We start from the raw sequence: 22,887 nt of genomic DNA, 5'->3' as shown, positions 1-22,887 counted from the left end.
TGACATTTTAGGCAATGCAGACCCTAAAACATGATCTATATAATAGCTTTTCGATATCTCCCCCGTAAACCATACCTGGATCATGAGTCTCATGACATTATAGCAATTGCCTAGAGAAATAAAGTAAAAAATGAATGAGAACATTATTTTGAGAATTTTTTCCCAAACAGAGGACATATATCTTTACATGCTGAACATGAGAGATTATACCTAATGCAGTTCCACTGTGTAATAGCATTGGTGTAGTCTAGGTGCTTTCTTAAATTGTCGTATACTTAGGAAAATTTATCATTTTTACAATTAGATTTAGCTGTTTTGAAATTCAAAAGAAAGGCTATAATCTTTTTGCTTATTATCTTCTCTTAAAAGGATTAAGATGTGCCTCTTTATGTTTACTATAAATAATCTTTTGTATCTCAATCAGTTGTTTACATGTACTTAGGTTACAGATACCAAGCTTGACAACAGGTCAATCTGCTAGTCCTCCATCTTCATCTCGTATTCATTGGTATCTCACTTGGACAAACATGCATTTGCTAAATCTAGAGAATCCATAAGATAGATATGTTTTGGTTTTGTCAAGTCGACCACCAGGATATGAAAAATGTTACCATGAATACACATACTTCTACAGCTTATGAACTAAGGTCATTGTGAGGCTAATTAATATGGAGATCGAATATTCAGCTGAACAATTTCTCTGCTTTTCAATATTGTGTGTTTTTTGGTTAGATGAATCTTTATTTTACTGATTACCCTTTATGTTGATATTTGCTGCATGTGGTGTCACAGGTTGAAGAACAGTGTGATTCTTGTTCAGTAAATCACACTGGACAATTGTCTGAAAGTTTTGGATCAGATTTATACACTCAGATGAATGAATCCCAAACTAAAGCCATAAGGGCGTCTCTCAATAAGATGACATGTGACCAGAATTCTCACATTGAACTCATTTGGGGTCCGCCGGGGACAGGGAAAACCAAAACAGTAAGTCAGATGCTCTTTAGCCTATTAAGAATGAATTACAGGACTCTTTGTTGTGCCCCAACCAATGTGGCAGTAAAAGAAGTTGCATCTCGAGTGGTAAAACTGGTAAAAGAGGCATATGCTGCTGAATCTGAAAAAAGTGATCCGTTTACTCCATTGGGAGATATTATATTATTTGGAAATAAGGATCGACTAAAAGTTGCCCCTGATATTGAAGATATATATCTTGACTACCGCGTGAAGAGGCTTGTTGAGTGCTTTGCACCATCAAATGGTTTGAAACATTGTGTGCATTCTATGATTGATTTGCTTGAGCACGGTGCCTCACACTACCATATCTTTCTGGAAAATGAGCTGATCAAAACCAAGGAAAACAAAGATGAAGCTCCAAAAGATAAGCCAAAGTCATTTCTAGAATTCATCAGAGCACGAGTAAAAGCAATTTTACCATCCCTCAGAAGATGTCTGATTACATTCTGCACTCATGTAGCAAGAAGTTTTGTTGCAAAACAAAATTTTGAAAAGATGGTACATCTGATTTATCTGCTTGAGTCTTTGGAGAAGGAGCTGTTTGAAAAGTTTTTGACCTCTGATATACTGGAGAAGCTCTATTCTTCTAGCATAATGGTGGAAGATTTTTCCAAAGCAGTCACATGTACCTGGTTGCTGCCAGATATTAGAAGCAAGTGTCTCTTTGTCCTAAAAACCGTTCATTCAACTCTTGAAAATCTGGGCATCCCAGCCACTGTGAATGAAGAATCAATAAGGGAACTCTGTTTCCAAATGGCTACCTTGGTTTTCTGCACTGCTTCTACTTCCTACAAGTTGCACAGGACAAATGTGGAGCCACTTAAAGTGCTGGTCATTGATGAGGCTGCCCAATTGAAAGAGTGTGAATCCCTTATACCACTTCAACTACCTGGTTTGAAGCATGCTATTCTTGTTGGTGATGAGTGCCAGTTTCCAGCAAGCGTTAATAGCAAGGTATGCAAATTGCTAATGAATTTATACAGACCAATAGAATAATCTTACAGGCATGACATCTGATTACCTCATAGACATAATATATATCTGTTTACGTATAATATAGATATCTGCCAATGCCGCATTTGGAAGAAGCTTATTTGAAAGGTTGAGTTCATTGGGTCAGCCAAAGCATCTGCTTAACATTCAATATAGAATGCATCCATCTATCAGTTGCTTCCCAAATTCTATCTTCTATACGGACAAGATCATGGATGCACCTGAAGTTAGGAGTAAAAAGCACGAAAGGTGTTTTCTTCGGGAGAAAATGTTTGGTCCCTATTCATTCATTAATGTCCCAGGTGGAAATGAAGATGGCGATGGTGATGATTACAGCTTGAGAAATATTGTTGAGGCGGCTGTGGTGGTAAAGATAGTTCAGAAGCTGTACAAAGGCATGTCAAGGCTTCCTAGTTTGAATAATTCCATCTACAAGCAAGTTTTCTGTTGAGAAATATCATAAAATATATGCTGCTGTATTAAGTTTGACTCTATCAGAGTGCAGGATTTGAAGCAGTTACCTAGTCCATATTTTCAGTTTAGCCTTAGTCCAGTCCAGATAGAACAATGGAAAGGAAAGACATGCCTTCATTCTACAATAGAAAAGGAGTATGAAAATGAGAAAAAGACACCTTTGGCTAAAGATAGTATAATATTTGACTGAGTAGCTTCTGTTTCATGAATATGCTTTTGTCTCTGGAAATCATATGAAGGGCTAGAAAATTGAAGCTTAATGCATCAAAACATCAAATTAAGATTGGTAGAGCCATCTTACATGAATTGCTGGAGTATTGAGGGTGCAAAACTACTCTCACTTGTATAATTAATTATCTATTAGGAATCTGATTGAATTTGTAATATGCGTACTTAATACCCATGACATGGTTTTTATGCTACTTTGACTATTGTTATATGTTTTCCATGTCTTCTTTGACGTAACAAATTACTTTTTTTGGCACAGCTTGGAATGGATCTGATACATCTCTAAGCGTTGGGGTAATATCACCCTATGCTGCTCAAGTTGCACTGGTTCAAGAAAAACTTCGTCATAAGTTTGAAAATCTTGACAATTTTGTTGTGACAGTAAAATCTATAGATGGATATCAGGGTGGGGAACAAGATATTGTTTTATTATCTACTGTAAGAGCCAATAATAAAGGGTCTATTGGTTTCCTATCTAGTCCTCAGAGAACCAATGTTGCTTTGACAAGAGCTCGGTACTTTTTCAGCTATATTACTGCAAGGAACTTTTCTCTAATCTTTAATTTCAAATATGCAGAAATTGAATTTCTTGTCCCTTGCTAGGCACTGTCTTTGGATCTTTGGAAATGCGGATACACTAACAAATACTCGATCAGTTTGGGAAGCATTAATTTGTGATGCTAAGGCTCGTGGTTGTTTCTTTAGTGCTGATGAGGACACTGATGTATCAAACACGATTTTGGATGTGAAGAAAGAGCTGGATCAGATGGAGGATTTGCTTAATGGGGATAGCACACTTTTCAAACAGCAACGGTGGACGGTAATGTTCAGTTGTTTGCTTCTTTATGGTATCAATTTAGGTAACATTCCTGGCAGCATACTTGTACATACTGGAATAATATGTCCATCAAGGAAACTATGACTATAAAAGTTTGCATGACAGTTTGGACGGTATTAAATTTTGTATTAACATGCTGCACTTTCTTTTCTCTATTCAAAATTTCTTCGTGTTTATGTTCCTTTTGGTGTAGCATCATCGTTATGATATCAATATTATGCATTCTGTCCATATATAGTTGTTTGGATATATACCTAATCCATTGTGGATTTCTGTTGTCTATTTTAGTTAGCTAAAATCTTCAAGGCATCCTTTCTTTGTTCAAATTTTCTTGTATAGTTTAATCATTTTGGTTATTTTGGATTTGAATTTCTGGTTTATTCATGAATCTTTTTATTACTTTTATATGTTATGTCACAGGTTTTATTTAGTGACGACTTTCGGAAATCATTTAGAAATATGACTTCCACCCGCATGAAGAAGTTAGTCCTAAACCTGTTGCTTTGTCTTGCCAGTGGCTGGCGACCTAAGAAAATAAATGTGGACTTAGTTTGTGAAAGATCTTCACAGATTGTGAAACATTTTAAGGTTGAGGGGCTCTATGTGGTGTGCTCAATAGACATTGTTAAGAAATCAAATTACATGCAAGTCTTGAAGGTGTGGGATATATTACCTCTGGTGGAGATCCCAAAGCTGCTGAAACGTCTTGATAACATTTTCAACATGTATACTGATGATTTCATCAATCAATGCGAACAGAAATGTCTTAAAGGGTAACTTTTTTCTTCGTATTAACTGAATTCCACTTTTAATGGGACAGCATTAACATATTTGCTCGTGCTTTTTCCTTTTATTTACTTGTTCAGGAGAGCAGAACTTCCCGAGTGTTGGCCCAACTCATCAAAGATAATCCGACATAAGAACATGAATAATGGCAAATCTGCTGCAGATTCTACTGATAGCACATTGGATGGAGGATGTTATGCTGAAAATTCGAGAGTTAGCGAAAGCTTGCAACTCATGAAGTTTTACTCCCTGTCACCTGGTGCTGTGAGTCATTTACTTTTCAGTCGTGATGGTCAGGAATTGGATCTGCCTTTTGAAGTTACAGATGAAGAGTGGGAAATTATTCAATTCTGCAAAAGCAGCTTCATCCTTGGGCGATCTGGCACAGGGAAAACTACTGTCCTGTCCATGAAGTTATTCGAGAAAGAACAAATCTACCATATTGCTTCGGAAGGATTTACTACAGCTGAGAACAGTATGTCTACGAGCGTCTTGAAGAGAACTGAGTTTGATCACTCTACAGAAGTGACCAGGAAGACATTTTTGCGCCAGCTTTTTGTGACAGTAAGCCCAAGACTATGTTCTGCAGTCAAACATTATGTTTCCCGTCTGATAAGGTAACCGCTAACCAGTGATCAAGTACAATTTGTTTGTATGTACTTTAATGTAGTGTTCGATTCATACTCATTGCTGCTCTAATTGTCTAACTTAGCTTACTTGGATGTGCTGTTTTAGTAGTCATGCTACATAGTATAGATACGATGGAGTTCAACTACATGCTGTATATGAAGCCATTTACATTTTATCATAGTTCTATAAGATTAAAATATGTATTAGGTTGAAGTCTGTGCAGGACATAATGTTCTGAGAAGGCATTTGGCATGTCAGTTCATAGATAGTTCAGGAAAGGAAAGAGATCACACGAGCAACTTAATTTTGGGATATGTCCCCAAGACCCAGTTTAGCTTGTAGGGACATTAGCTAGGTGATGGTGAGGCCCAGGTTCTCCAGCCCTCCCTTTCCCCCTTCCCCTTGTCAGGTTTGGAGCCTCTCGTTGAATAACCAAAAAAGAAAAGGAACATCACAGAAATCCATGCGGCAATGAATTCTAGCAGCAAATCAATTCACACTTCTAATCGTTGTGTAGTCGGTGGAAAGTTATGTGAGATATGGTGGATTTTTCCTAGCAGCTCGTTTTGTCATTACATGTTACAGTTAGCATTCTGACATACTAGACTTCTTCTTTAAAATAATATCCTTTTACATAGTACAGAGAAAACTAAAGTATTCTTAATAATTATATCTCTAACCATAACTGTCTTGAGTGCAGTTTTGCTTGCAGTGGAAATTTCCCATCTGAAGCCAGTTTGAATGATGCCCAAGATGTGGAAGAGATAGAACAGTTTAAAGATATACCAGATTCTTTTGTTGGCATTCCTTCCGAAAAGTACCCTCTTGTCATTACATTTCATAAGTTTTTGATGATGCTTGATGGGACAATCGGTGATTCATATTTCAGACGATTTCCTGAGATGATGAAGATAATGGACTTTTCTGTTGGTATAAGTGGAAATTTCAGATCTGCTGTTCTGCAATCTCTCTTACGAATGAAGGAGGTAAATTATGAGAGGTTTTGTTTCCATTATTGGCCTCACTTCAATTCACAACTGACGAAGAATCTTGATTCTTCAAGAACATTTACGGAGATAATATCTCACATTAAAGGAGGCTTGCTAGCTGGGGAAGCCCCTGATGGTAAATTGAGCAGGCAAGAATATGTTTCCATGTCTAATAGTAGGGCATCAACCCTGAGCTCAGATGAGAGAGAGCTGATCTATACTGTTTTTCAAGCTTACGAGAAGAAGAAATTACAGCGTGGGGAATTTGATCTGTCTGATTTTGTTATTGACCTTCATCTTAGGCTGAAGAGCAAGGGTCTGGAGGGTGATAAAATGGATTTTGTGTACATTGACGAAGTGCAAGATCTTGCTATGAGTCAGATAGCTCTGTTCAAGTATATCTGCAAAAATGTGGATGAAGGTTTTGTCTTTTCTGGTGATACAGCTCAAACTATTGCCAGGGGTACTGATTTTAGGTTTCAAGATATACGATCTCTATTCTATAATGAGTTCATAATGAAATCAAAGAGTGACAAATATGTTGAAAGAAGAGAGAAAAGACGTATGTCAGAAATTTTGAATTTGCACCAGAACTTCCGTACTCATGCTGGAGTACTTAAATTAGCACAGAGTGTCACAGACATTCTTTACCAATTTTTCCCTCGATCTGTTGATATTTTGAAACCTGAAATTAGCTTTATATATGGTGAAGCTCCTATTCTGCTTAAGCCTAACGAGAGTGCTATTGAGATTATTTTCGGAAAGACTGCAAAGACTGGTGGGAAAGTAGTAGGCTTTGGTGCCGAACAGGTTATACTAGTACGTGATGATTCTGCTCGGGAAGGAATTTCTAGAGATGTAGGAAATCATGCTCTTGTTCTTACAATACTGGAATGCAAGGGTCTAGAGTTTCAGGTGATTGATTGTCATTTACTACCAAGTGATTCTCTAACCAACCGTTTATGAGTATGACCAAGGGCCTGGGAAAACTGAATGCATGCCTAGCTGCTTTTATTTCTTCCATTTAGTGATTTCTTTGCTAAAGATTTTCCTCATTTTCATTCAAAATTTACTCTGTGTCTTGATTGGGTTATTGTACAATTTGCAGGATGTCTTACTGTACAATTTTTTCAGTTCATCGCCTCTGAAGAACCAATGGAGAGTGGTGTATGACTTCGTGGAGAAAAAAGATCTACGTGATTCTTGTTTCCCTAGGTGCTTTCCTAGTTTTAGTCATGCAAGACACAGTATCCTTTGTTCTGAATTGAAACAATTATACGTGGCAATTACGCGGACAAGGCAGAGACTGTGGATTTGTGAAGATAGTGAGGAGTTTGCTGCACCCATGTTTGACTTCTGGAAGAAGTTGGGCCTTGTGCAAGTAAAGGAGGTGGATGAATCATTTTCACAAACGATGCTAATGGCGAGCAGTCCTGCAGAGTGGAAATCAAGGGGTATAAAGGTTGGACTGCTCTCTAAAGTTTCTGCTACCGCAGCTTCTATGCATTTTATGCTTCAAGTTTGTTGTGCATGTTATCATTCATTCTGGAATCTACAAAATTTTTCTTTATATTTTAATGCAGCTTTACCGGGAGAACAAGTATCAGATGGCAACCATGTGCTTTGAAAGGGCAGGAGATACAAATTGGGAGAAACGGGCCAAGGCTGCTGGCCTGAGGGCAACCGCTGATCACCTGCGTGAGTCAAATCCTCAAGAGGCTTGTACAATCCTCAGACAGGCTGCTGAGTTGTTTGACTTCATTGGCAGAGCTGAGTCTGCTGCTGAATGCTTCTGTGATTTGGGGGATTACGAAAGAGCAGGTATGATGTATCAATGTCTCCTTAGTTATATATCTTTTAATATAACTCTTATAGACATACTTTTGTTTTATTGTCGATGCCAGGGAGAGGGGAAGGGGTGAGGGGTGGGTGGTTGTTGAGGCCCTTGAGGGGCTGGTTGTTTTTTGTAGTTATAGTTCTATAACAGCTGGTCTCCTTTGGTTTGACAATGGTATTTTACTTGTGCAAACAATTAACTGGAAAAGCATAGTCTTGAAGTTTAACCTTTTGAATCTTGCTGCAGGAAGAATTTACTTTGATAAATGTAGAGATCCTAAAAAAGCAGGTGATTGTTTCACTTCGGCTAAAAGTTATAAACTTGCAGCGAAGGCTTATGCTGATGGCAATTACTTGTTGGAGTGTTTGTCCGCATGTACTCAGGGTAATCTTTTTGAATTGGGAAGGCAATATATTAAGAAATGGAAACAGGCTGCTCCTGGTGATGATGGTACCGCAAAACAAAGTAAGGAAATCGAAAAAGTCGGACAAGAGTTTTTGGAGAGTTGCGCTTTGAGCTATTATAAGCTCAAGGATCATAAATCCATGATAAAATACGTTAGAGCTTTCCTTACTATGGATTCAAGGCGGAAATTCCTGAAAAGCATAGGCTGTCTTGATGAGCTTTTGCTGTTGGAAGAAGAACTTGGAAACTTCAAGGAGGCTGTAGAAATAGCAAAGTTGAGAGGGGATTACGAAAGAGCAGGCATGATATCTCAATCTCCCCTTAGTTATATGTTTTTTAATACAATTATTATAGACATACTTTTGTTTTATTGTGGGAGGGAGAGGGGATGGGGTTTTTTTTTGGGGGGGGGGGGGGGGGGGGGCTTTGTTGTTGAGGAACTGGTTGTTTTTTGTAGTTATCTTTGGTTTGACAATGGTATTTTACTTGTGCAAACAATTAACTGGAAAAGCATAGTCTTGAAGTTCAACCTCTTGAATCTTGCTTCAGGAAGAATTTACTTTGATAAATGTGGAGATCCTAAACAAGCGGGTGATTGTTTCACTTCGGCTAGAAGTTATGAACTTGCAGCAAAGGCTTATGCTGATGGCAATTACTTGTTGGAGTGTTTGTCTGTGTGCACTCAGGGGAGTCTTTTTGAATTGGGAAGGCAATACATTACGAAATGGAAACAGAATGCTCCTGGCGAAAAGGAAATCAAAAAAATTGAACAAGAGTTCTTGGAGAGTTGCGCTTTGAGTTATTATAAGCTCAAGGATTTTAAATCCATGATAAAATATGTTAGAGCTTTCCTTTCTATGGATTCCAGACGTAACTTCCTGAAAAGCATAGGCTGTATTGATGAACTTTTGTTGTTGGAAGAAGAACTCGGAAACTTCGCGGAAGCTATAGAAATAGCAAAGTTGAGAGGGGATCTGCCACGGGAGGCAGACCTGCTTGGGAAGGCAGGCCATCTCAAGGAAGCATCCTTACTCATCATTTCATTTGTGCTTCATCGCTCTCTATGGGTGACTGGAAATAGAGGTTGGCCCTTGAGGCCATTTCGACAGAAACAAATGCTATTAAAGAAAGCTATGTCATTTGCACAGGAAGAATCGAATGAGTTCTATGAACGCATTCGCAGAGAGGTTGAAGTTTTGTCACATGAGCATATTAGCTTGCATGAGTTGCTTCAGTCTCTCACTTATTCAGAGCTATGTAAAAATCTGACAGTTGAATTGATATCTATCCGGAGGATCCTGGATGCTCATCTTGATTGTACAGCACGGAAGTTTGAATGGGAAGATGAATTGCAAGTTGATATGAAAAAGCATTCAGAAGATAAGATTTCACTTAACCACATCTCCGTTGGTTCACTCATGTATTTTTGGGATATGTGGAGAAGGAACATGTTAAATATCATGCAATATCTCAAAACAGTGGAAAAACCAGATGATAATGAATGGCTTGAATATGGTGAGTTCTGTTTGAACTATTTTGGTGTGAGGAGGCAGGTCATCAATTCAAATGTAGCATATATACTGTTGAACTCAGATGCTGAATGGGTGAAAACAACTGGTTCTGTATTCAAGCAGAAGCAGCAAAGCGAGAACCAGGTATCCATTGATGGTCGAAAATTTGCATCTGCTGCTCTGAGTCATTGCCAGGCTGAAGTAGCTTCCGTCGGCCTGAAGGTACTTGACACTGTTGAAGCTCTTTATAAGTTGTCAATAAGGGAGTCATTCTCCCTTTTTTGCCAATGCATTTGCCTCATTGATATCTATCAATTGATGAAATTTTTGACTGAATCATTCAAATTCAATGATAGTGTTGAAAGGAGGCTAGAAAATTTCCTGCGGCCACCAATTACGTACTTTAAATATGTATTTCCACTAGACTGTTGCAAATCATTGGTGGAAAACATGATCTCTTTAAGGAAAACTGAGCTCTCACGGAGTCTACTTGAAGAGGTTATTGTTGAAAATATCAGTAACAAAGGTGACCTTACCTACGGTCAAATTGGGAGGGTGGTAATGATTTGGCTTGGATCTGGAAAACCAACAGATGATCTGTACATGAAGATAACAAAAAGATTTGAAAAGAATTTTTCCTGGAGAGCATTCATTGATTCTTTGCAAGTATCTTCATTGAGGCATTCTGGGATAACAGAATCAAGATCCTTGGGTGATCCTTCGTCAAATACTTCAGGTGAAGATTGGAAGAAGTTTTCACTGATTGATAGCTTCCACGAAGCTTTGAGAGATACTTATCTTGCAAATTGGAGGTCATATGACTATGTATCACCTGATTGTTTAATATATCTTGTTGAACGCCTGCTACTCCTTGTATTTCATTCCAAGGATTACTTTTTCACAACAAAGTATTCTTTTGTGGAATGGCTTGTTTATCTTAAAGCAGACATGTATCCAGATGCGAGTTCAGTAGCTGACACGCAGTTGTCTCCTGAAATCATATTTGATTCTGTTGTTATGATGGTTGAACAGTTTCTTTTTAATAAGCGGGAGACAGCATCATGGATTGCAAAATCAAAATTTGATGTAAATCAGTATCATCCACTACTAGCATTAAGGCTTGTGGTTATCTTGTGCTTGCTCCACTTGAACTCAGGCAAGTATTCTAATGTTCTTTCTCATCTGCTTGATCAGTCTCATATTAGTTCGCAGCTGCCAATGCCATTCATTCAGGCACTTAGGCCAAGAAGAAAGCTTAATTTGACTCAGGATTGGTTTAGTTTAAATGGAACTGTAGAAGCATTCAGAAGGATTGGAAATCCTCTTGTGATTGTGCATTTGAGAGAAAATAGTCCAAAATTTGCGTGTCCTGCAATCATCATTGACACAGCTTTGACACCAAGAATTGATGACATCACGAGAAACTTGTTCCGAAAGCAAGGAAGTTACCATCAGCAAAGGCCTATGGTTGAAGCAAATGCTCCGAATTTGTGTGAAGGACTTGTTCATAATGCTGAGTCTCTCATGTCAATTGACATTTCTGCGGCACCAGATCAGAAAATGAGCACAGACAGTGGAACTGAAAGCAACCCACAGATGTACTCAGGCCTTTCTGAAAAAATCTTTGATGTGCAAATATCAACAGAGAAAAGACAACATGAAGAGTGATCAAGCTGTTCTCCTAATGTTTCTCAGTTTAAGGTAATCACAATTGCTTAGGTCTGCTCAGCTGCTTTGTGGATTTTGCGTTTAATAATCATACAAGCACTTCCATGTAATAGCTTTAACAACTCTCTTTTATGCTGCTCGTTTCCAGGAGGAATTGGAAGAAAGTACAAGCTTTTTAACTGCTGGACTGAATGTAAAGAAATTTCTTCCTTGTGGTAGTGTAAACCAATTCGGTGAAGCAAGCAGCATGCTTGACGAAATCAAGCAATTTGATGCTAGGTAAGTTCATAACCACAGCTTTTAAATACTTGAAATCGAATGCTTGCAATGGTCTGGTAACAGTTTTCTTAGACTAAAACATTAGGGTGACAACTGACAATTGATATCCATGGTTTTTGCATATGGACTTTATCTAGAAAGCTGAATTTGTGGCACTATTCCAGGTAAAGGGTTGCTTAATTTTCATATTGGTTGGCAATTGAACCAAGTAGTAGTGAAACAAAAGAACTTCTGCTGCTGTCATGATTGCAGATTGTGCAACTTCCCTAGTTTGCTACATTCAATACCTGACTATACAATTTTTATGTTTAGCTTTTCAAGTGTCAGCTTCGATAGTTTACTCGAAGTTTCATTGATGTTTTCCCCCCACCAGTGATATTATACAGACTGGAAACTTGCAAGAAATTGGATCACTTCTGAAGAGCTTGCAGTCAAAGAGGCCTAGGCTGGAGGCTTTTCTAAATCACTAGTGATACCATACATGCGTTGCACGTGGTTGGATGATATGTAGTTATATCATTTTGTTCTGTTTTTATAATGAGTTTACCTTTGTAATGTAGAGTTGGGAATAGAAGCAAGGGTGGGAATTGCATGTTACAAAATATTGTAAAGTAAGCAATGCAAAACAATCTTATTGAATGTAAGATGAAGAAAAAGAGAAGATATTAAATGTGAAATAGTAATCATTAGTGTTTTAATTTTCTCGACTTTTATCTTCTTTTTCAATTGACTTTTGAGCTTGGATGCATTACTTCTTGCTCCCCCTTTTTTGGTTTTGAAGGACTGTAGTGGAACATCATCGTCAATTTCAATCACCTTTGAATTTTTGTCTTTTATTATGCTTTGCCGAGCATGTTGTTCAGATGCAATAGATGGAGTGGCATCTTCTTGTTTGTTTGTATTTGGTAGTTGCTCGAATGCTATTGCTACCATTGATAGATGTGCATGAGAGGAGTGCCCAATCCTATTAAGCTTGATGAGGAATTTGAACTCCTTATGCTTTGCGGCAATCATTTTCTTATACAACTTTGATTTCTCCTTGTACCGTTGGGTTTTCAGTATTTGTAAATCAGATAGGTTTAAATTGAATGCTTAATTAATAAGAGTTGATGTGTTTATTATTTTAATAATTTTTAGGAACTTACCTTGAAAGATGTAGTGCTATCTATATATTCTTGTATTGGGCATCCAATAAAATTAGTTGCCAAGTCTTCAAATAATATTATTGTTGCCACATCTTGTCCATCGACGACTTCCATCCTTATATTGTACCTATTTTGGAAATAATATTAAGTTGTTAACTGTGCTTTTGAAGTTTGTCTTTTTAAAGTCTAGCTTTCATGTCATGTATTTAATTGAGTGACTTACCTTGGTGTAAAATCTTTTGTTGGATAATTGCATTTGGGGCATTCTGCATCTTTTTCGAAATTGATAATTTTGGTGTTGCATCCTTTACAAGCATTATAGTATAGTTCGGCTTTGTTCTCTATATCGGTAACAATTGCGTTGGAAATGTAGAAAGCATGCTGCAAAAAGCAGTTATTTGTTATTGTTTTTATGATGTTTGGCTTTTTTTTTCAAGGAATTTTCTAAATTGAAGATTTATGAGGCGATAAATTTACCTCTTTCAATGAATGTTGTTGATGAATAATATTTTGAGTTGAATGTGCTTGGCCAAGTCCATCTTGTTCTTCAAGATTGCAGCTTCAAGATTTTCACTTTTCTTTGTAGTAATCCTATATAAATTTTCAGTATTGTAATTCAAGGCATTCAATTTGTATAAAAAAAAAGTCTAAAAAAATTGTATTCATACCACTTTTGAAGTTTCAAAACTTCTTTGCAATTTGGATTGACTTGTAGAGTTGACATGAATGTTGTTGACAGATGAAACTCTCCTAGAATATTTTAAAATGTCAAGTTGTAATTATAATGTTATTTTATTTTTACTATTGATATTTTTACCTTGGTATTCAGACATTTGGAATTGTATTGCTGCAATTGCTGGTTTTTGAGATGCAACTTCTTGTGGAAATTGAGCTTCATTAATTGTCATATCTCCCCATAAGATGATTTTCATAGTGGCAAACCTATAGTGTGAGGATAATTTTTATATTTTAATATAAAAATGTTAGGCATGAAGTAATGACTGCGAAGTTGTGAAATAGAAAATGTATTAGGTGGCCGAATTATGAACACTCTACATATAAAGGAAAAAGTGATGCTGGACGTATGTTTTTTTTTTAATGCTTGGAGCTTCAAACATTCATATAGTAAGAAAGCAAGCTAAAAAGTAATCTTACTTTTTGTTTATTATGGTGATTTCTCTCTTTTTGAGTGTATCCACCTTTTCTTTTTGGAAGCACCAATATTTGAGCCACACTTGTAACAACTCACTCCAATGACATCTGTAGAAAATAAGTTTATTTTGAATGTAAATAAGTACAATGATTCAGCCTAATAGTGTAGAAAATTGTTAGAAGTTTTGCAGAAGAAATTCATTGATTTTGGAAGAAAATGTTACCTATTCATTTGTTGATAAAGTCTGGATTTTTTGCCTCTTCAAACTTGATAGGTGCATAGATAATGTTCCTTGTTGGTACATGAGAATAGTCTTTTTTGATGTGAGTGTAATTTCGTAGGATCAATTCAATCTCATTGTTGACATTTGCATACGAAGTGTTTGTTTTATTTAGAAGTGGCAAAATGGATAAATGGTTGATAAATGGTTTTAGTTAAATGGATAGTGGATCAAATTGATCCAATCCAATTAAAACCATTTAATAAATGGATCTAAATGGATGTCATTTAAATGGATAGTGTAAACCATGATCCATCCATTTATCCATTTACTCTCTCAAATCCTAAATTTAAGATCCAAATGTTTTTTTCCAAAAAATATAGATCCCCAAAGTTCTATCCTTAAATCACCTAAAGTGGAATTCTAATAAGAAATCTTATGTTATTTGACAAGTAAAATATTTTCATCACATGTGCACGTAGTACCTAAAAATGTATGAAACTCCTTATTATACAATTGATATACAAGCTACCTTATATTACTTAGTAAATTAGGCGTCTTTTTTTTTTTTGGATATTTGGGTTGGGTGATGAGGGGAGAGGGATTGCAAGTATGAGGATTTGGAAATGAATTTGGAAAAAAAAAAAAAGGTGTCATTTACATATCTTAATCAATGTTGCGGGGACACTCGTTAGAAAAATATTTTTTATAAATAAAAGAATTAAAAAAATAAAAAATATTTTGACACTGCATGATGCATTCTCGCTTTTTCTTTACTTAAGAATATAAATGTTTGCAATCATTACTACATGAGAGTTTAATTAAAAAAATAAGAGTAGAGACTAAAATATAATTTTGAAAAGGATGGAAGAAGTCTAGGAACTAGAAGCAAAAAAAATGCAATTAATGTTATTGGCAACTTGGCATGTGAGGAAGTTATGAAGAAAAGAATAGGTGGTCCCACAAAATTAATTTGACATATGAGAAAGTTATGAAGAAAAGAATAGATGGTCCCACAAGATTTTATCTCACATTTTTATAAATGTGTTTTCTATTTTTTAAGTTAAATGGATGTATATGGATAAGATGGATAATCCATTTAAATCCACCAATATAATTGGATTTAAATGGTTATCCATTTAAAACCATTGAATTTATATGGATCATCCAAATCCATTTAAGATTGGTTTATATGGATGGATTGGTGGATATGAATCCATTTTGCCACTTCTAGTTTTATTCACACTTCCATTTGAAAGTAAGTACAACTTATTGTATTGAAAATTATTTCCAAATCTTGTGATGATATCATCAAACATGATAGCTTGAATTTTTGTTCCCTGTAAATTTATTAAAATGTAAATAAGAAATGGTAATAAATTGCAAAATATAAATAAAAATTTAACAGATGAACATGAAAGTATATATTTTCTCACTTTATCATGGACCAAAATTAAATTTTGCAAAGTTGAAGAAGAAGTAGAAAAAGGAATAAATATAATGGTGATTTGCTTATTGGTCGCCATAGTAAATAGACAGAATATTAGAGTTTTTTTGTAATTTTTTTTAAAAAATAGGAGTAAGCTTTGACATGTTCACTTTTTAAGGGTGTTGGAAATTGGGTGTAGAACTTAGTAAAGATGCAATATTTATATAAATGTAATGTTGTCTTCTATGTCATATGAATTAATTTTTTCAGTTTCTGTGATTAATTCGTTGTTTACCTTCATATGATTTTAAGATTGTATTTTAAGTTTTGGTAGGGGTTTTCAATTTTTGCTTTTTAGCTGTTAATGATTGGTGTAAATGATTCGTAGTGGTATTTTAGTTGGTGTTAATGATTGATAGTGTTATTTTAGTTTTAGATTTTCTATAACCTGACCATTTAGTTTTTAATTTTCATTATAATTGTAGGGGTTGTATGATTGCAAGCCATAATTTTGAAAATTGGAAAGGTGCAACCCGCATTAGGTCAGGAGTAGTACATAGCACACCCTGATGGTGAGACTATGGTAGATGAAATTCAACTCTTTGAAGATGCAAGATGGGTTTCAGCTCAGGAAGCTATCGGGAGAATTTTTGAATTCAATCTTAATGAGATGTCCCCAGCAGTCATCAATTTGCAAGTGCATCTCCTTGGAAATAAAATGTGACTTATTGAAAGAATCAAAATCTAAAAAATCTTCTGCAATGGTTAATCTTATTGGAATGTTATTCTCATCTTCTTGGTTCATTTGTTATTCACTTTATGTCATTTTATGAATAGTTTTCAGTTTTTTTTTCAGTTTTTCTTGTTTTGAGGGTTGCTATTAATGCACTACCACTTACAACTATATCCTAGATGCTATTTTTTTTTTTTTTGGAAAGTGATTTCATGTCCCGAGAATATGCAATGGATGACATTTTCTCTATTAAATATGATGTTTTTAGTTTTGGAGTTCTAGTCACTTGTGACCCTTTGTTTTATCTGGGGTGCAATAATTAAACTTTAACTCACAATTAAGATTATATGAAACCTTAACAACAAATTTAAAAGGGCATAATAGAAAGAACAAAATTTCTAGTCACTTGTGACCCTTTGTCTTACCTGGGTACAATAATTAAATTTTAACCCACAATTAAGATTAAATGAAGCCTTAACAACAAATTTAAAAGAGCATAATTGGAATAATAGAAATTAAGATCAAAATACTGCTTACACCCACACTCCAAAGTAAACTCATGGTACTTTTTATACACTACCACTTACAACTATATCCTGGATGCTTTTTTTTTTTTGGCAGTGGTTTCATGTTCCTTGAATATGCAATGGGTGACATCTTCTCTATTAAATATGACGTTTTTAGTTTTGGAGTTCTAGTCACTTGTGACCCTTTGTCTTACCTTGGGCACAATAACTAAACTTTAACCCATAATTAAGATTATATGAAATCTTAACAACAAATTTAAAATGGCATAATTGGAATAACAGAAGTTCTAGTCACTTGTGACCCTTTGTCTTACCTTGGGTGCAATAATTAAACTTTAATCCACAATTAAGATTAAATGAAGCCTTAATAACAAATTTAAAAGGGCATAATTGGAATAACAAAAACTATGATCAAAATACTGCTTACACTCGCACTCCAAAGTAGACTCATGGTACTTTTTATATAGTAATGATAATGATAATGATAATGATTTAATTGTGCCAAGGGAAACTGCTTCTGGGATAGTTTCTGATGCTGAGCCTAAGGAGGAAAATGATGGCAAAAATTTGTTTAGAGGAACTGATAACACAGAGCCTGAGGGGGTAATTGGGAAAGTCCCTGAAGAAAAGGTCAAGAATTAGCCTTCTGATGTTGCTTCTGCTTCCCAAAACAATGACAACAATAAGGCCTCTCAAAGCAAACAGGGCAAGGGAAACAATAGGAAGAACAAAAATGGGGAGAAAGGAGGTAGAAAAAAGTTAAACTGTAACAGCTAAACTGTATCTCAGATATCATTCTCATGTTTTTGGTCTAATTTTATGAATCTCAGATCTCAGTAATGAACTTTTCTTCTACTTTTATTTGGTCTTGAGAATTGGAGAAGGTTGCCAAGGATAGTTATCATAAGATGCAGGAAAATGAATTGTTCATCAATTTGAAATTTGATTAGTGACCAATTATTGTAGTCAAGAAAACAAATTACAGCACCTCAACCGACTGAGTACTTCACTATAAGTAGTTGCAGGCACAAAACCTACTTGCAATCCTTCTCAATTGGCTTTTCTGAGGTGCACTTGGAATGAACAAAAAGGTTTGGTATGAAGAAGTTTGATTCTTATTTTAGTTTTTATATAATTCCATGTTCTTTTATGTATCGTTTCAAACTATTGCACAAAAAATGCATATTATTCAAAATCAAAACTAGCTTAGGTTACAGACAAAACAAGGGACTAAATTAACAGACATGAGAACTTAATGAATCCAAAATATTGGAAAATCATGGTAAAAATGAGTAGACAATTCCGTTTGAATTGGCCTTTTTTATAAATAAGTTTTTCAAAAAAAAAAAATGCAACGTTGCGGTAATATACAAATAAAAATAATTCAAAAAAAATAAATTTCAAAAAATATTTTGCATACACACTAATACAGTAAAATATTTAAAAAATACATCTAAAAATAGCTAAATCAAACGAAAATTCCAAAGATGGAATAAAAATACTCAAATAAATCCTCAACCAATATGTAACATTTATCATTCCCAACCCAAATTCCCCTCCCAAAAGCACCTCTCCCTCCAGATTCCCTTCCCTTCTTCCCGTATACTTCCACCACCTTTCTTAAGCCCCATTTTCACACACACACACACACACACGCACGCATTCCTCCACCTCTATTAAATTAACACACACACACACCCCAACAACAACAACACATTCCTCCACCTCTCTTAAACCCCCAAATTCACACACAACGAACCACTCATAATAATACATGGCAACTTCAATTCTCTTATCAAACTCACCTTTCCAATTCCCTCAATTTTCCAAACCGAATTCCCCCCTTCACCGCAAACAAGCCCCCAAAACTAAAACCCCTTATCATTCACTCAATCCCATCTTTTCAAACAAGCCCTCCAAAACCGCATTTCCAAACACCCCACAAACTAACTCACTGTTCTTCCCTTCAACAAACCCCAGAAAGAGACCGTTAATTCCGTTAGCAATTGGGAATCAAACAGAGGAAACTGAATTCCTCGTTGGCGAGGATTCTGCGGAATTCGACCTGTCCAAACAGAAAATTTCCTCCTGGATTTATTTTACTGCCATTTTGGGAATTGTGCTTTTTGTTCTTAACGTGGCCTGGATTGATAATTCCACTGGCTTTGGTAAAGCCTTCATCAATGCTGTTTCCTCCGTTTCTGATAGTCACGAGGTCAGTTACTCAAATTTGAATATATTTTCAACAGAATAATTTTTATAAATTTATGGGTTTTTGCTCAATTTTTTTGTTTATATGAGTTTGGTAGTTTTAGTAGTTTAATTGTTGGAGAAGGACCATTTTGTTATTTGCTGTAGATAGAGTTGTCGGTACTGCGTACTGAATTAAGTGGAAATTTGCATTATTGGTCCCTTGAGTTTGTAATTCCACTTTGTTTGGTCCCTAAGTTTTTTTAAAGGGCTTAGTTAAGCTGTTACTTTGATGAGAACATGAAAGACCTAGTACTAAAATTGGAAAAGGTTAATTAGAATCTTGGACCTTAATGTTTTGTGAGTAGTAGCATTTAGTCTCTTAAGTTTTCAATACTTTATTATTCAATCCCCTACCATTTTTTTTTCAAACAATTAATTTTTTTTTCCTAGCAGGTGGGGGGTGGGATTTAAGAAGCGGAATAAGGGGAATTTGAACTCAAGACCTGTAAATCATACCTCTTCCCATTTTAATCCTACATTTTCAATGTATTGTGCTTAAGTTATGAATGGAAAATTTATGAATATTGGGTACTGAATGTGTTACAATTGAAAGATAAGGGACTATTTTTTGAAGCTAGAAGAGTTGGGGGAGCAATTTACTTAGAAATGAAAGGTGGAGAACTAAACTGAGACTAGGCTATTTCTTGGGGACCATAATGTATGAAAAAGCTCAAAATGTAACAATTGGAATATTTGTTCATTTATTCCTTGAACTTTGCCTTTCTTTCTCTTCAGCCCTTGTAGTTCTAAAGTTTCACTGAGAACCCTCAAGTTTTATCTTTGTCCAGAACTGAATTAGTTCATGGCAATCATCTTTTTTACTGATTTTAACTGGGAATTTTAAGCAACCTATTTTTTCTTGCAGGTTGTAATGCTGACCTTGACGCTCATTTTTGCGGTAGTCCATAGTGGTTTGGCGAGTCTCAGAGACACAGGTGAGAAAATCGTTGGAGAGCGTGCTTATCGTGTCTTGTTTGCTGGAATTTCTCTTCCATTGGCTGTTAGTACTGTTGTGAGTTCCCAACTGATCTGCATTGCCCAAGTTTTTCTACTTTAGTGCTCTTAAGTTTTTTTGGAGCCCCTTTCCATAAAATGCGTGTTTATCGGTTACTGATTTGATTAACTAAAAGCTCTACTGAATTTTCTACAGGTGTATTTTATCAACCACAGATATGATGGAGTCCAGTTATGGCAACTACAGGGTGTGCCTTGGCTACATCACCTATTGTGGCTTTCTAACTTTGTTTCCTTCTTCTTCCTTTATCCATCAACCTTCAATTTATTAGAGGTAGCAGCAGTGGACAAGCCCAAAATGCATATTTGGGAAACAGGGATAATGAGAATTACAAGGCACCCTCAGGTATGGTAATTAGTATCTTGAGTAGTGTTGTTCACTTTCACGTTTGGTTTCCTCTGCCTTTTTTTGTTAATCTGAATAAGTGGCAGAAGTCAGTGTTCCATTAGTTTTGCAGTTAACATGTCTTGGTTAATGTGTGAGGTAGGGAAAAGCATGCAGCTATGAAGTTACTCTCATGTTTAGCTTTTATGGAATTACTTGATTTTTTCTTTGCTTTTTTGTGTAATAGATCTTGAAATCTTTTCGAAGAAATTTGTATCAGTCTCTTCAAACTACTGAGATGCTCAATTCAGTTACTGAACTGGATATCCACTAATTTTCCTTTCACTTAGTGTACCATCTTGGGGTTTTGTTACTCTGTTAACTTTCTGGAGATCCAAACAAGCCTTGTATGCTGCAGTCAACACATGACAGTTTCCATATGTGTGACGAAAAAGATACTCTGAATAACATAGAGAAACAGGAGAAAGAAGCTCTTTTTAGCAAAAATTGATAATAGTGGGCATGAAAAATGAAATTATGTTTGCCAAACAAAAGTAAATTGAGAACACTCTAATAAACCTTAGCAGAAATCAGCACACTACTTGCTGTGTTTGCTACCAAATGAATAGTGATCAACTTTTAGTTGACACCTAAAACTTGGAAAGCCATGAATGAGTCCAATTATCTTTAATACATTTTTTAAGCACTTACTGCAGCACAATGTCTACTGATTTACCAATGTCATTTCTCTTGTGGAGTGGAAAGCTGTGTTTTTTTAAGTCAAGCTTCCACCTTGGGCTTCTGGAGCTTCTGATTTACCATTTACAAGATATAGTCAAGTAATGTATGACAGTGTTAGTAATTTACTGTAGAACATGGGCAGCAGTTGATGCCAGATGAAAATGTGAATTGGAGACTGGAGCAATTTTAAAAATAACAATAGAAAGAATATCTATATCCACTCTTTATTTTTCTATTCGTTTTTAATTTTTATCATCTGGGCAGTAAAAAATTTTGGTTTTCTATTCACAACCACTTTTGACAGTAAAATTTACAGACAATCAGATTCACTTTTCTGTTTTTGGCATTTGTTTCCATGTTCATGGGTTGAGCTATCATTGCCATTGCAAGCGTTCATTCTCGCATAGATGTTAAGACCTTTATTCTGATTTTGTGCCCATGTTCATTCTCGCATAGATGTTCTTTGAGATGTCTTCCTCCAACTTCATCAGCAGTTTGGAATCGAACTCGGTTTTCTTGTCCTTTTTGCTTTCCCAATCTCTTGGTTTTTGCCTCAAGTGTTATTTTCCTTTGTTCAGATGGTTGGACAGGTCATGTGGTGTCTGGCTCACACCATCTGGATAGGGAATTCTGTAGCAGTGGCAGCTTCTGTTGGCTTAATCGGACACCATTTATTTGGCGTCTGGAATGGCGATCGGAGGTTGGCGATACGATATGGTGAAGCATTCGAAGTGGTAAAGAATAGAACAAGTGTCATTCCATTTGCTGCTGTTCTTGACGGCCGACAGAAGTTGCCCAGAGATTATTACAAGGAATTTCTGAGACTGCCATATTTAACCATAACGGTGTTAACTTTAGGTGCATATTTTGCTCACCCGCTCATGCAAGCTGCGAGTTTTGGTCTACACTGGTAGTTGGAGGTTGAAATGATTTACATGGAAATTGGTCTTTTCAAAATGTATATGCCTGTAATTAGTCAAATGTGTAGGTGTACTTTGCAATTTTCATGAGCAAATACATTTTCAAGAGATAGAAATTTTATGATCGCAATTTTTTTTTTTTTTGTGTGGTTATTCTAGTACTAGGCTTCTCTTGGGTAACTGACAGGTCACGGGTTCGAATCATCAAGTAGGTAAGTGGAGAATCACTGTTGATTCTCCTTGTAAAAACAGAAAAAAAAAAAAGAAAAGAAAACTTCCATGGGGAAAAATTAAATTTTGATTTTGACAGAAAATGATATTTGTCTTTCTAATGTGCATTCAATGCGACCTTTTGTAATGGTATGATATGGTACCATATGCAGTTCAATCTTAGTAACATAAGTTGAAAAACACTTTCTCCTAATTAATAAAGTTGAAAAATATAACTTAATGCAATCTAAGAAAATAAAGAGAGGCTCTTGTAACATCACAACTTTAGCACATATTGTAAATTGGCCTACAGAACTTTGTTGTGGTCTCGGCCAAGAATTATTACTAGACTAGAGGGAAATAGATGACTGGAGAAGATGAAGAAGGAGAAAAAGAATTGCTAAAGAATGGTTCAAGAACGAGGAGAAATAGGGAAAAAAAAAAAAGGAAAAGAAGGAATCGTGTTGATTATTCAATAATTATTAGTGAATTTTGTGCCGACATCTTTTCATTTTTTCTATTTAACTCTTTCTTGGCCATTTTCCTAATATATATATTTTTT

General features: G+C 35.7%; 3 protein-coding genes across 3 annotated transcripts; all 3 read left to right on the top strand.

The window, feature by feature from the left end:
- Nucleotides 1–918: 918 nt before the first annotated feature.
- On the top strand, nucleotides 919–6,488 carry LOC113766241. Its single transcript, XM_027310452.1, has 8 exons — nucleotides 919–1,971; nucleotides 2,078–2,405; nucleotides 2,972–3,150; nucleotides 3,290–3,532; nucleotides 3,971–4,323; nucleotides 4,417–4,953; nucleotides 5,667–6,418; nucleotides 6,484–6,488. The coding sequence occupies exons 1-8, from the start codon at nucleotides 919–921 to the stop codon at nucleotides 6,486–6,488; spliced, it is 3,450 nt and encodes a 1,149-aa protein (XP_027166253.1).
- Nucleotides 6,489–7,191: 703 nt separating this feature from the next.
- LOC113766240 lies at nucleotides 7,192–12,353 on the top strand. Its single transcript, XM_027310451.1, has 6 exons — nucleotides 7,192–7,417; nucleotides 7,539–7,776; nucleotides 8,039–8,497; nucleotides 8,747–11,409; nucleotides 11,525–11,655; nucleotides 12,029–12,353. The coding sequence occupies exons 1-4, from the start codon at nucleotides 7,301–7,303 to the stop codon at nucleotides 11,374–11,376; spliced, it is 3,444 nt and encodes a 1,147-aa protein (XP_027166252.1). The 5' UTR covers nucleotides 7,192–7,300; the 3' UTR covers nucleotides 11,377–11,409; nucleotides 11,525–11,655; nucleotides 12,029–12,353.
- A 6,148-nt stretch (nucleotides 12,354–18,501) lies between these two features.
- Nucleotides 18,502–22,255, top strand: LOC113765173 (15-cis-zeta-carotene isomerase, chloroplastic). The gene is made up of 4 exons (XM_027309260.1): nucleotides 18,502–19,077; nucleotides 19,981–20,127; nucleotides 20,266–20,475; nucleotides 21,774–22,255. The coding sequence occupies exons 1-4, from the start codon at nucleotides 18,637–18,639 to the stop codon at nucleotides 22,107–22,109; spliced, it is 1,134 nt and encodes a 377-aa protein (XP_027165061.1). The 5' UTR covers nucleotides 18,502–18,636; the 3' UTR covers nucleotides 22,110–22,255.
- Nucleotides 22,256–22,887: the final 632 nt, after the last annotated feature.

The sequence above is a fragment of the Coffea eugenioides genome, chromosome 3 (assembly GCF_003713205.1).
Source record: "Coffea eugenioides isolate CCC68of chromosome 3, Ceug_1.0, whole genome shotgun sequence".
Classification (NCBI taxonomy): domain Eukaryota; kingdom Viridiplantae; phylum Streptophyta; class Magnoliopsida; order Gentianales; family Rubiaceae; genus Coffea; species Coffea eugenioides.
This window is presented reverse-complemented; position numbering and strand designations above follow the sequence as displayed.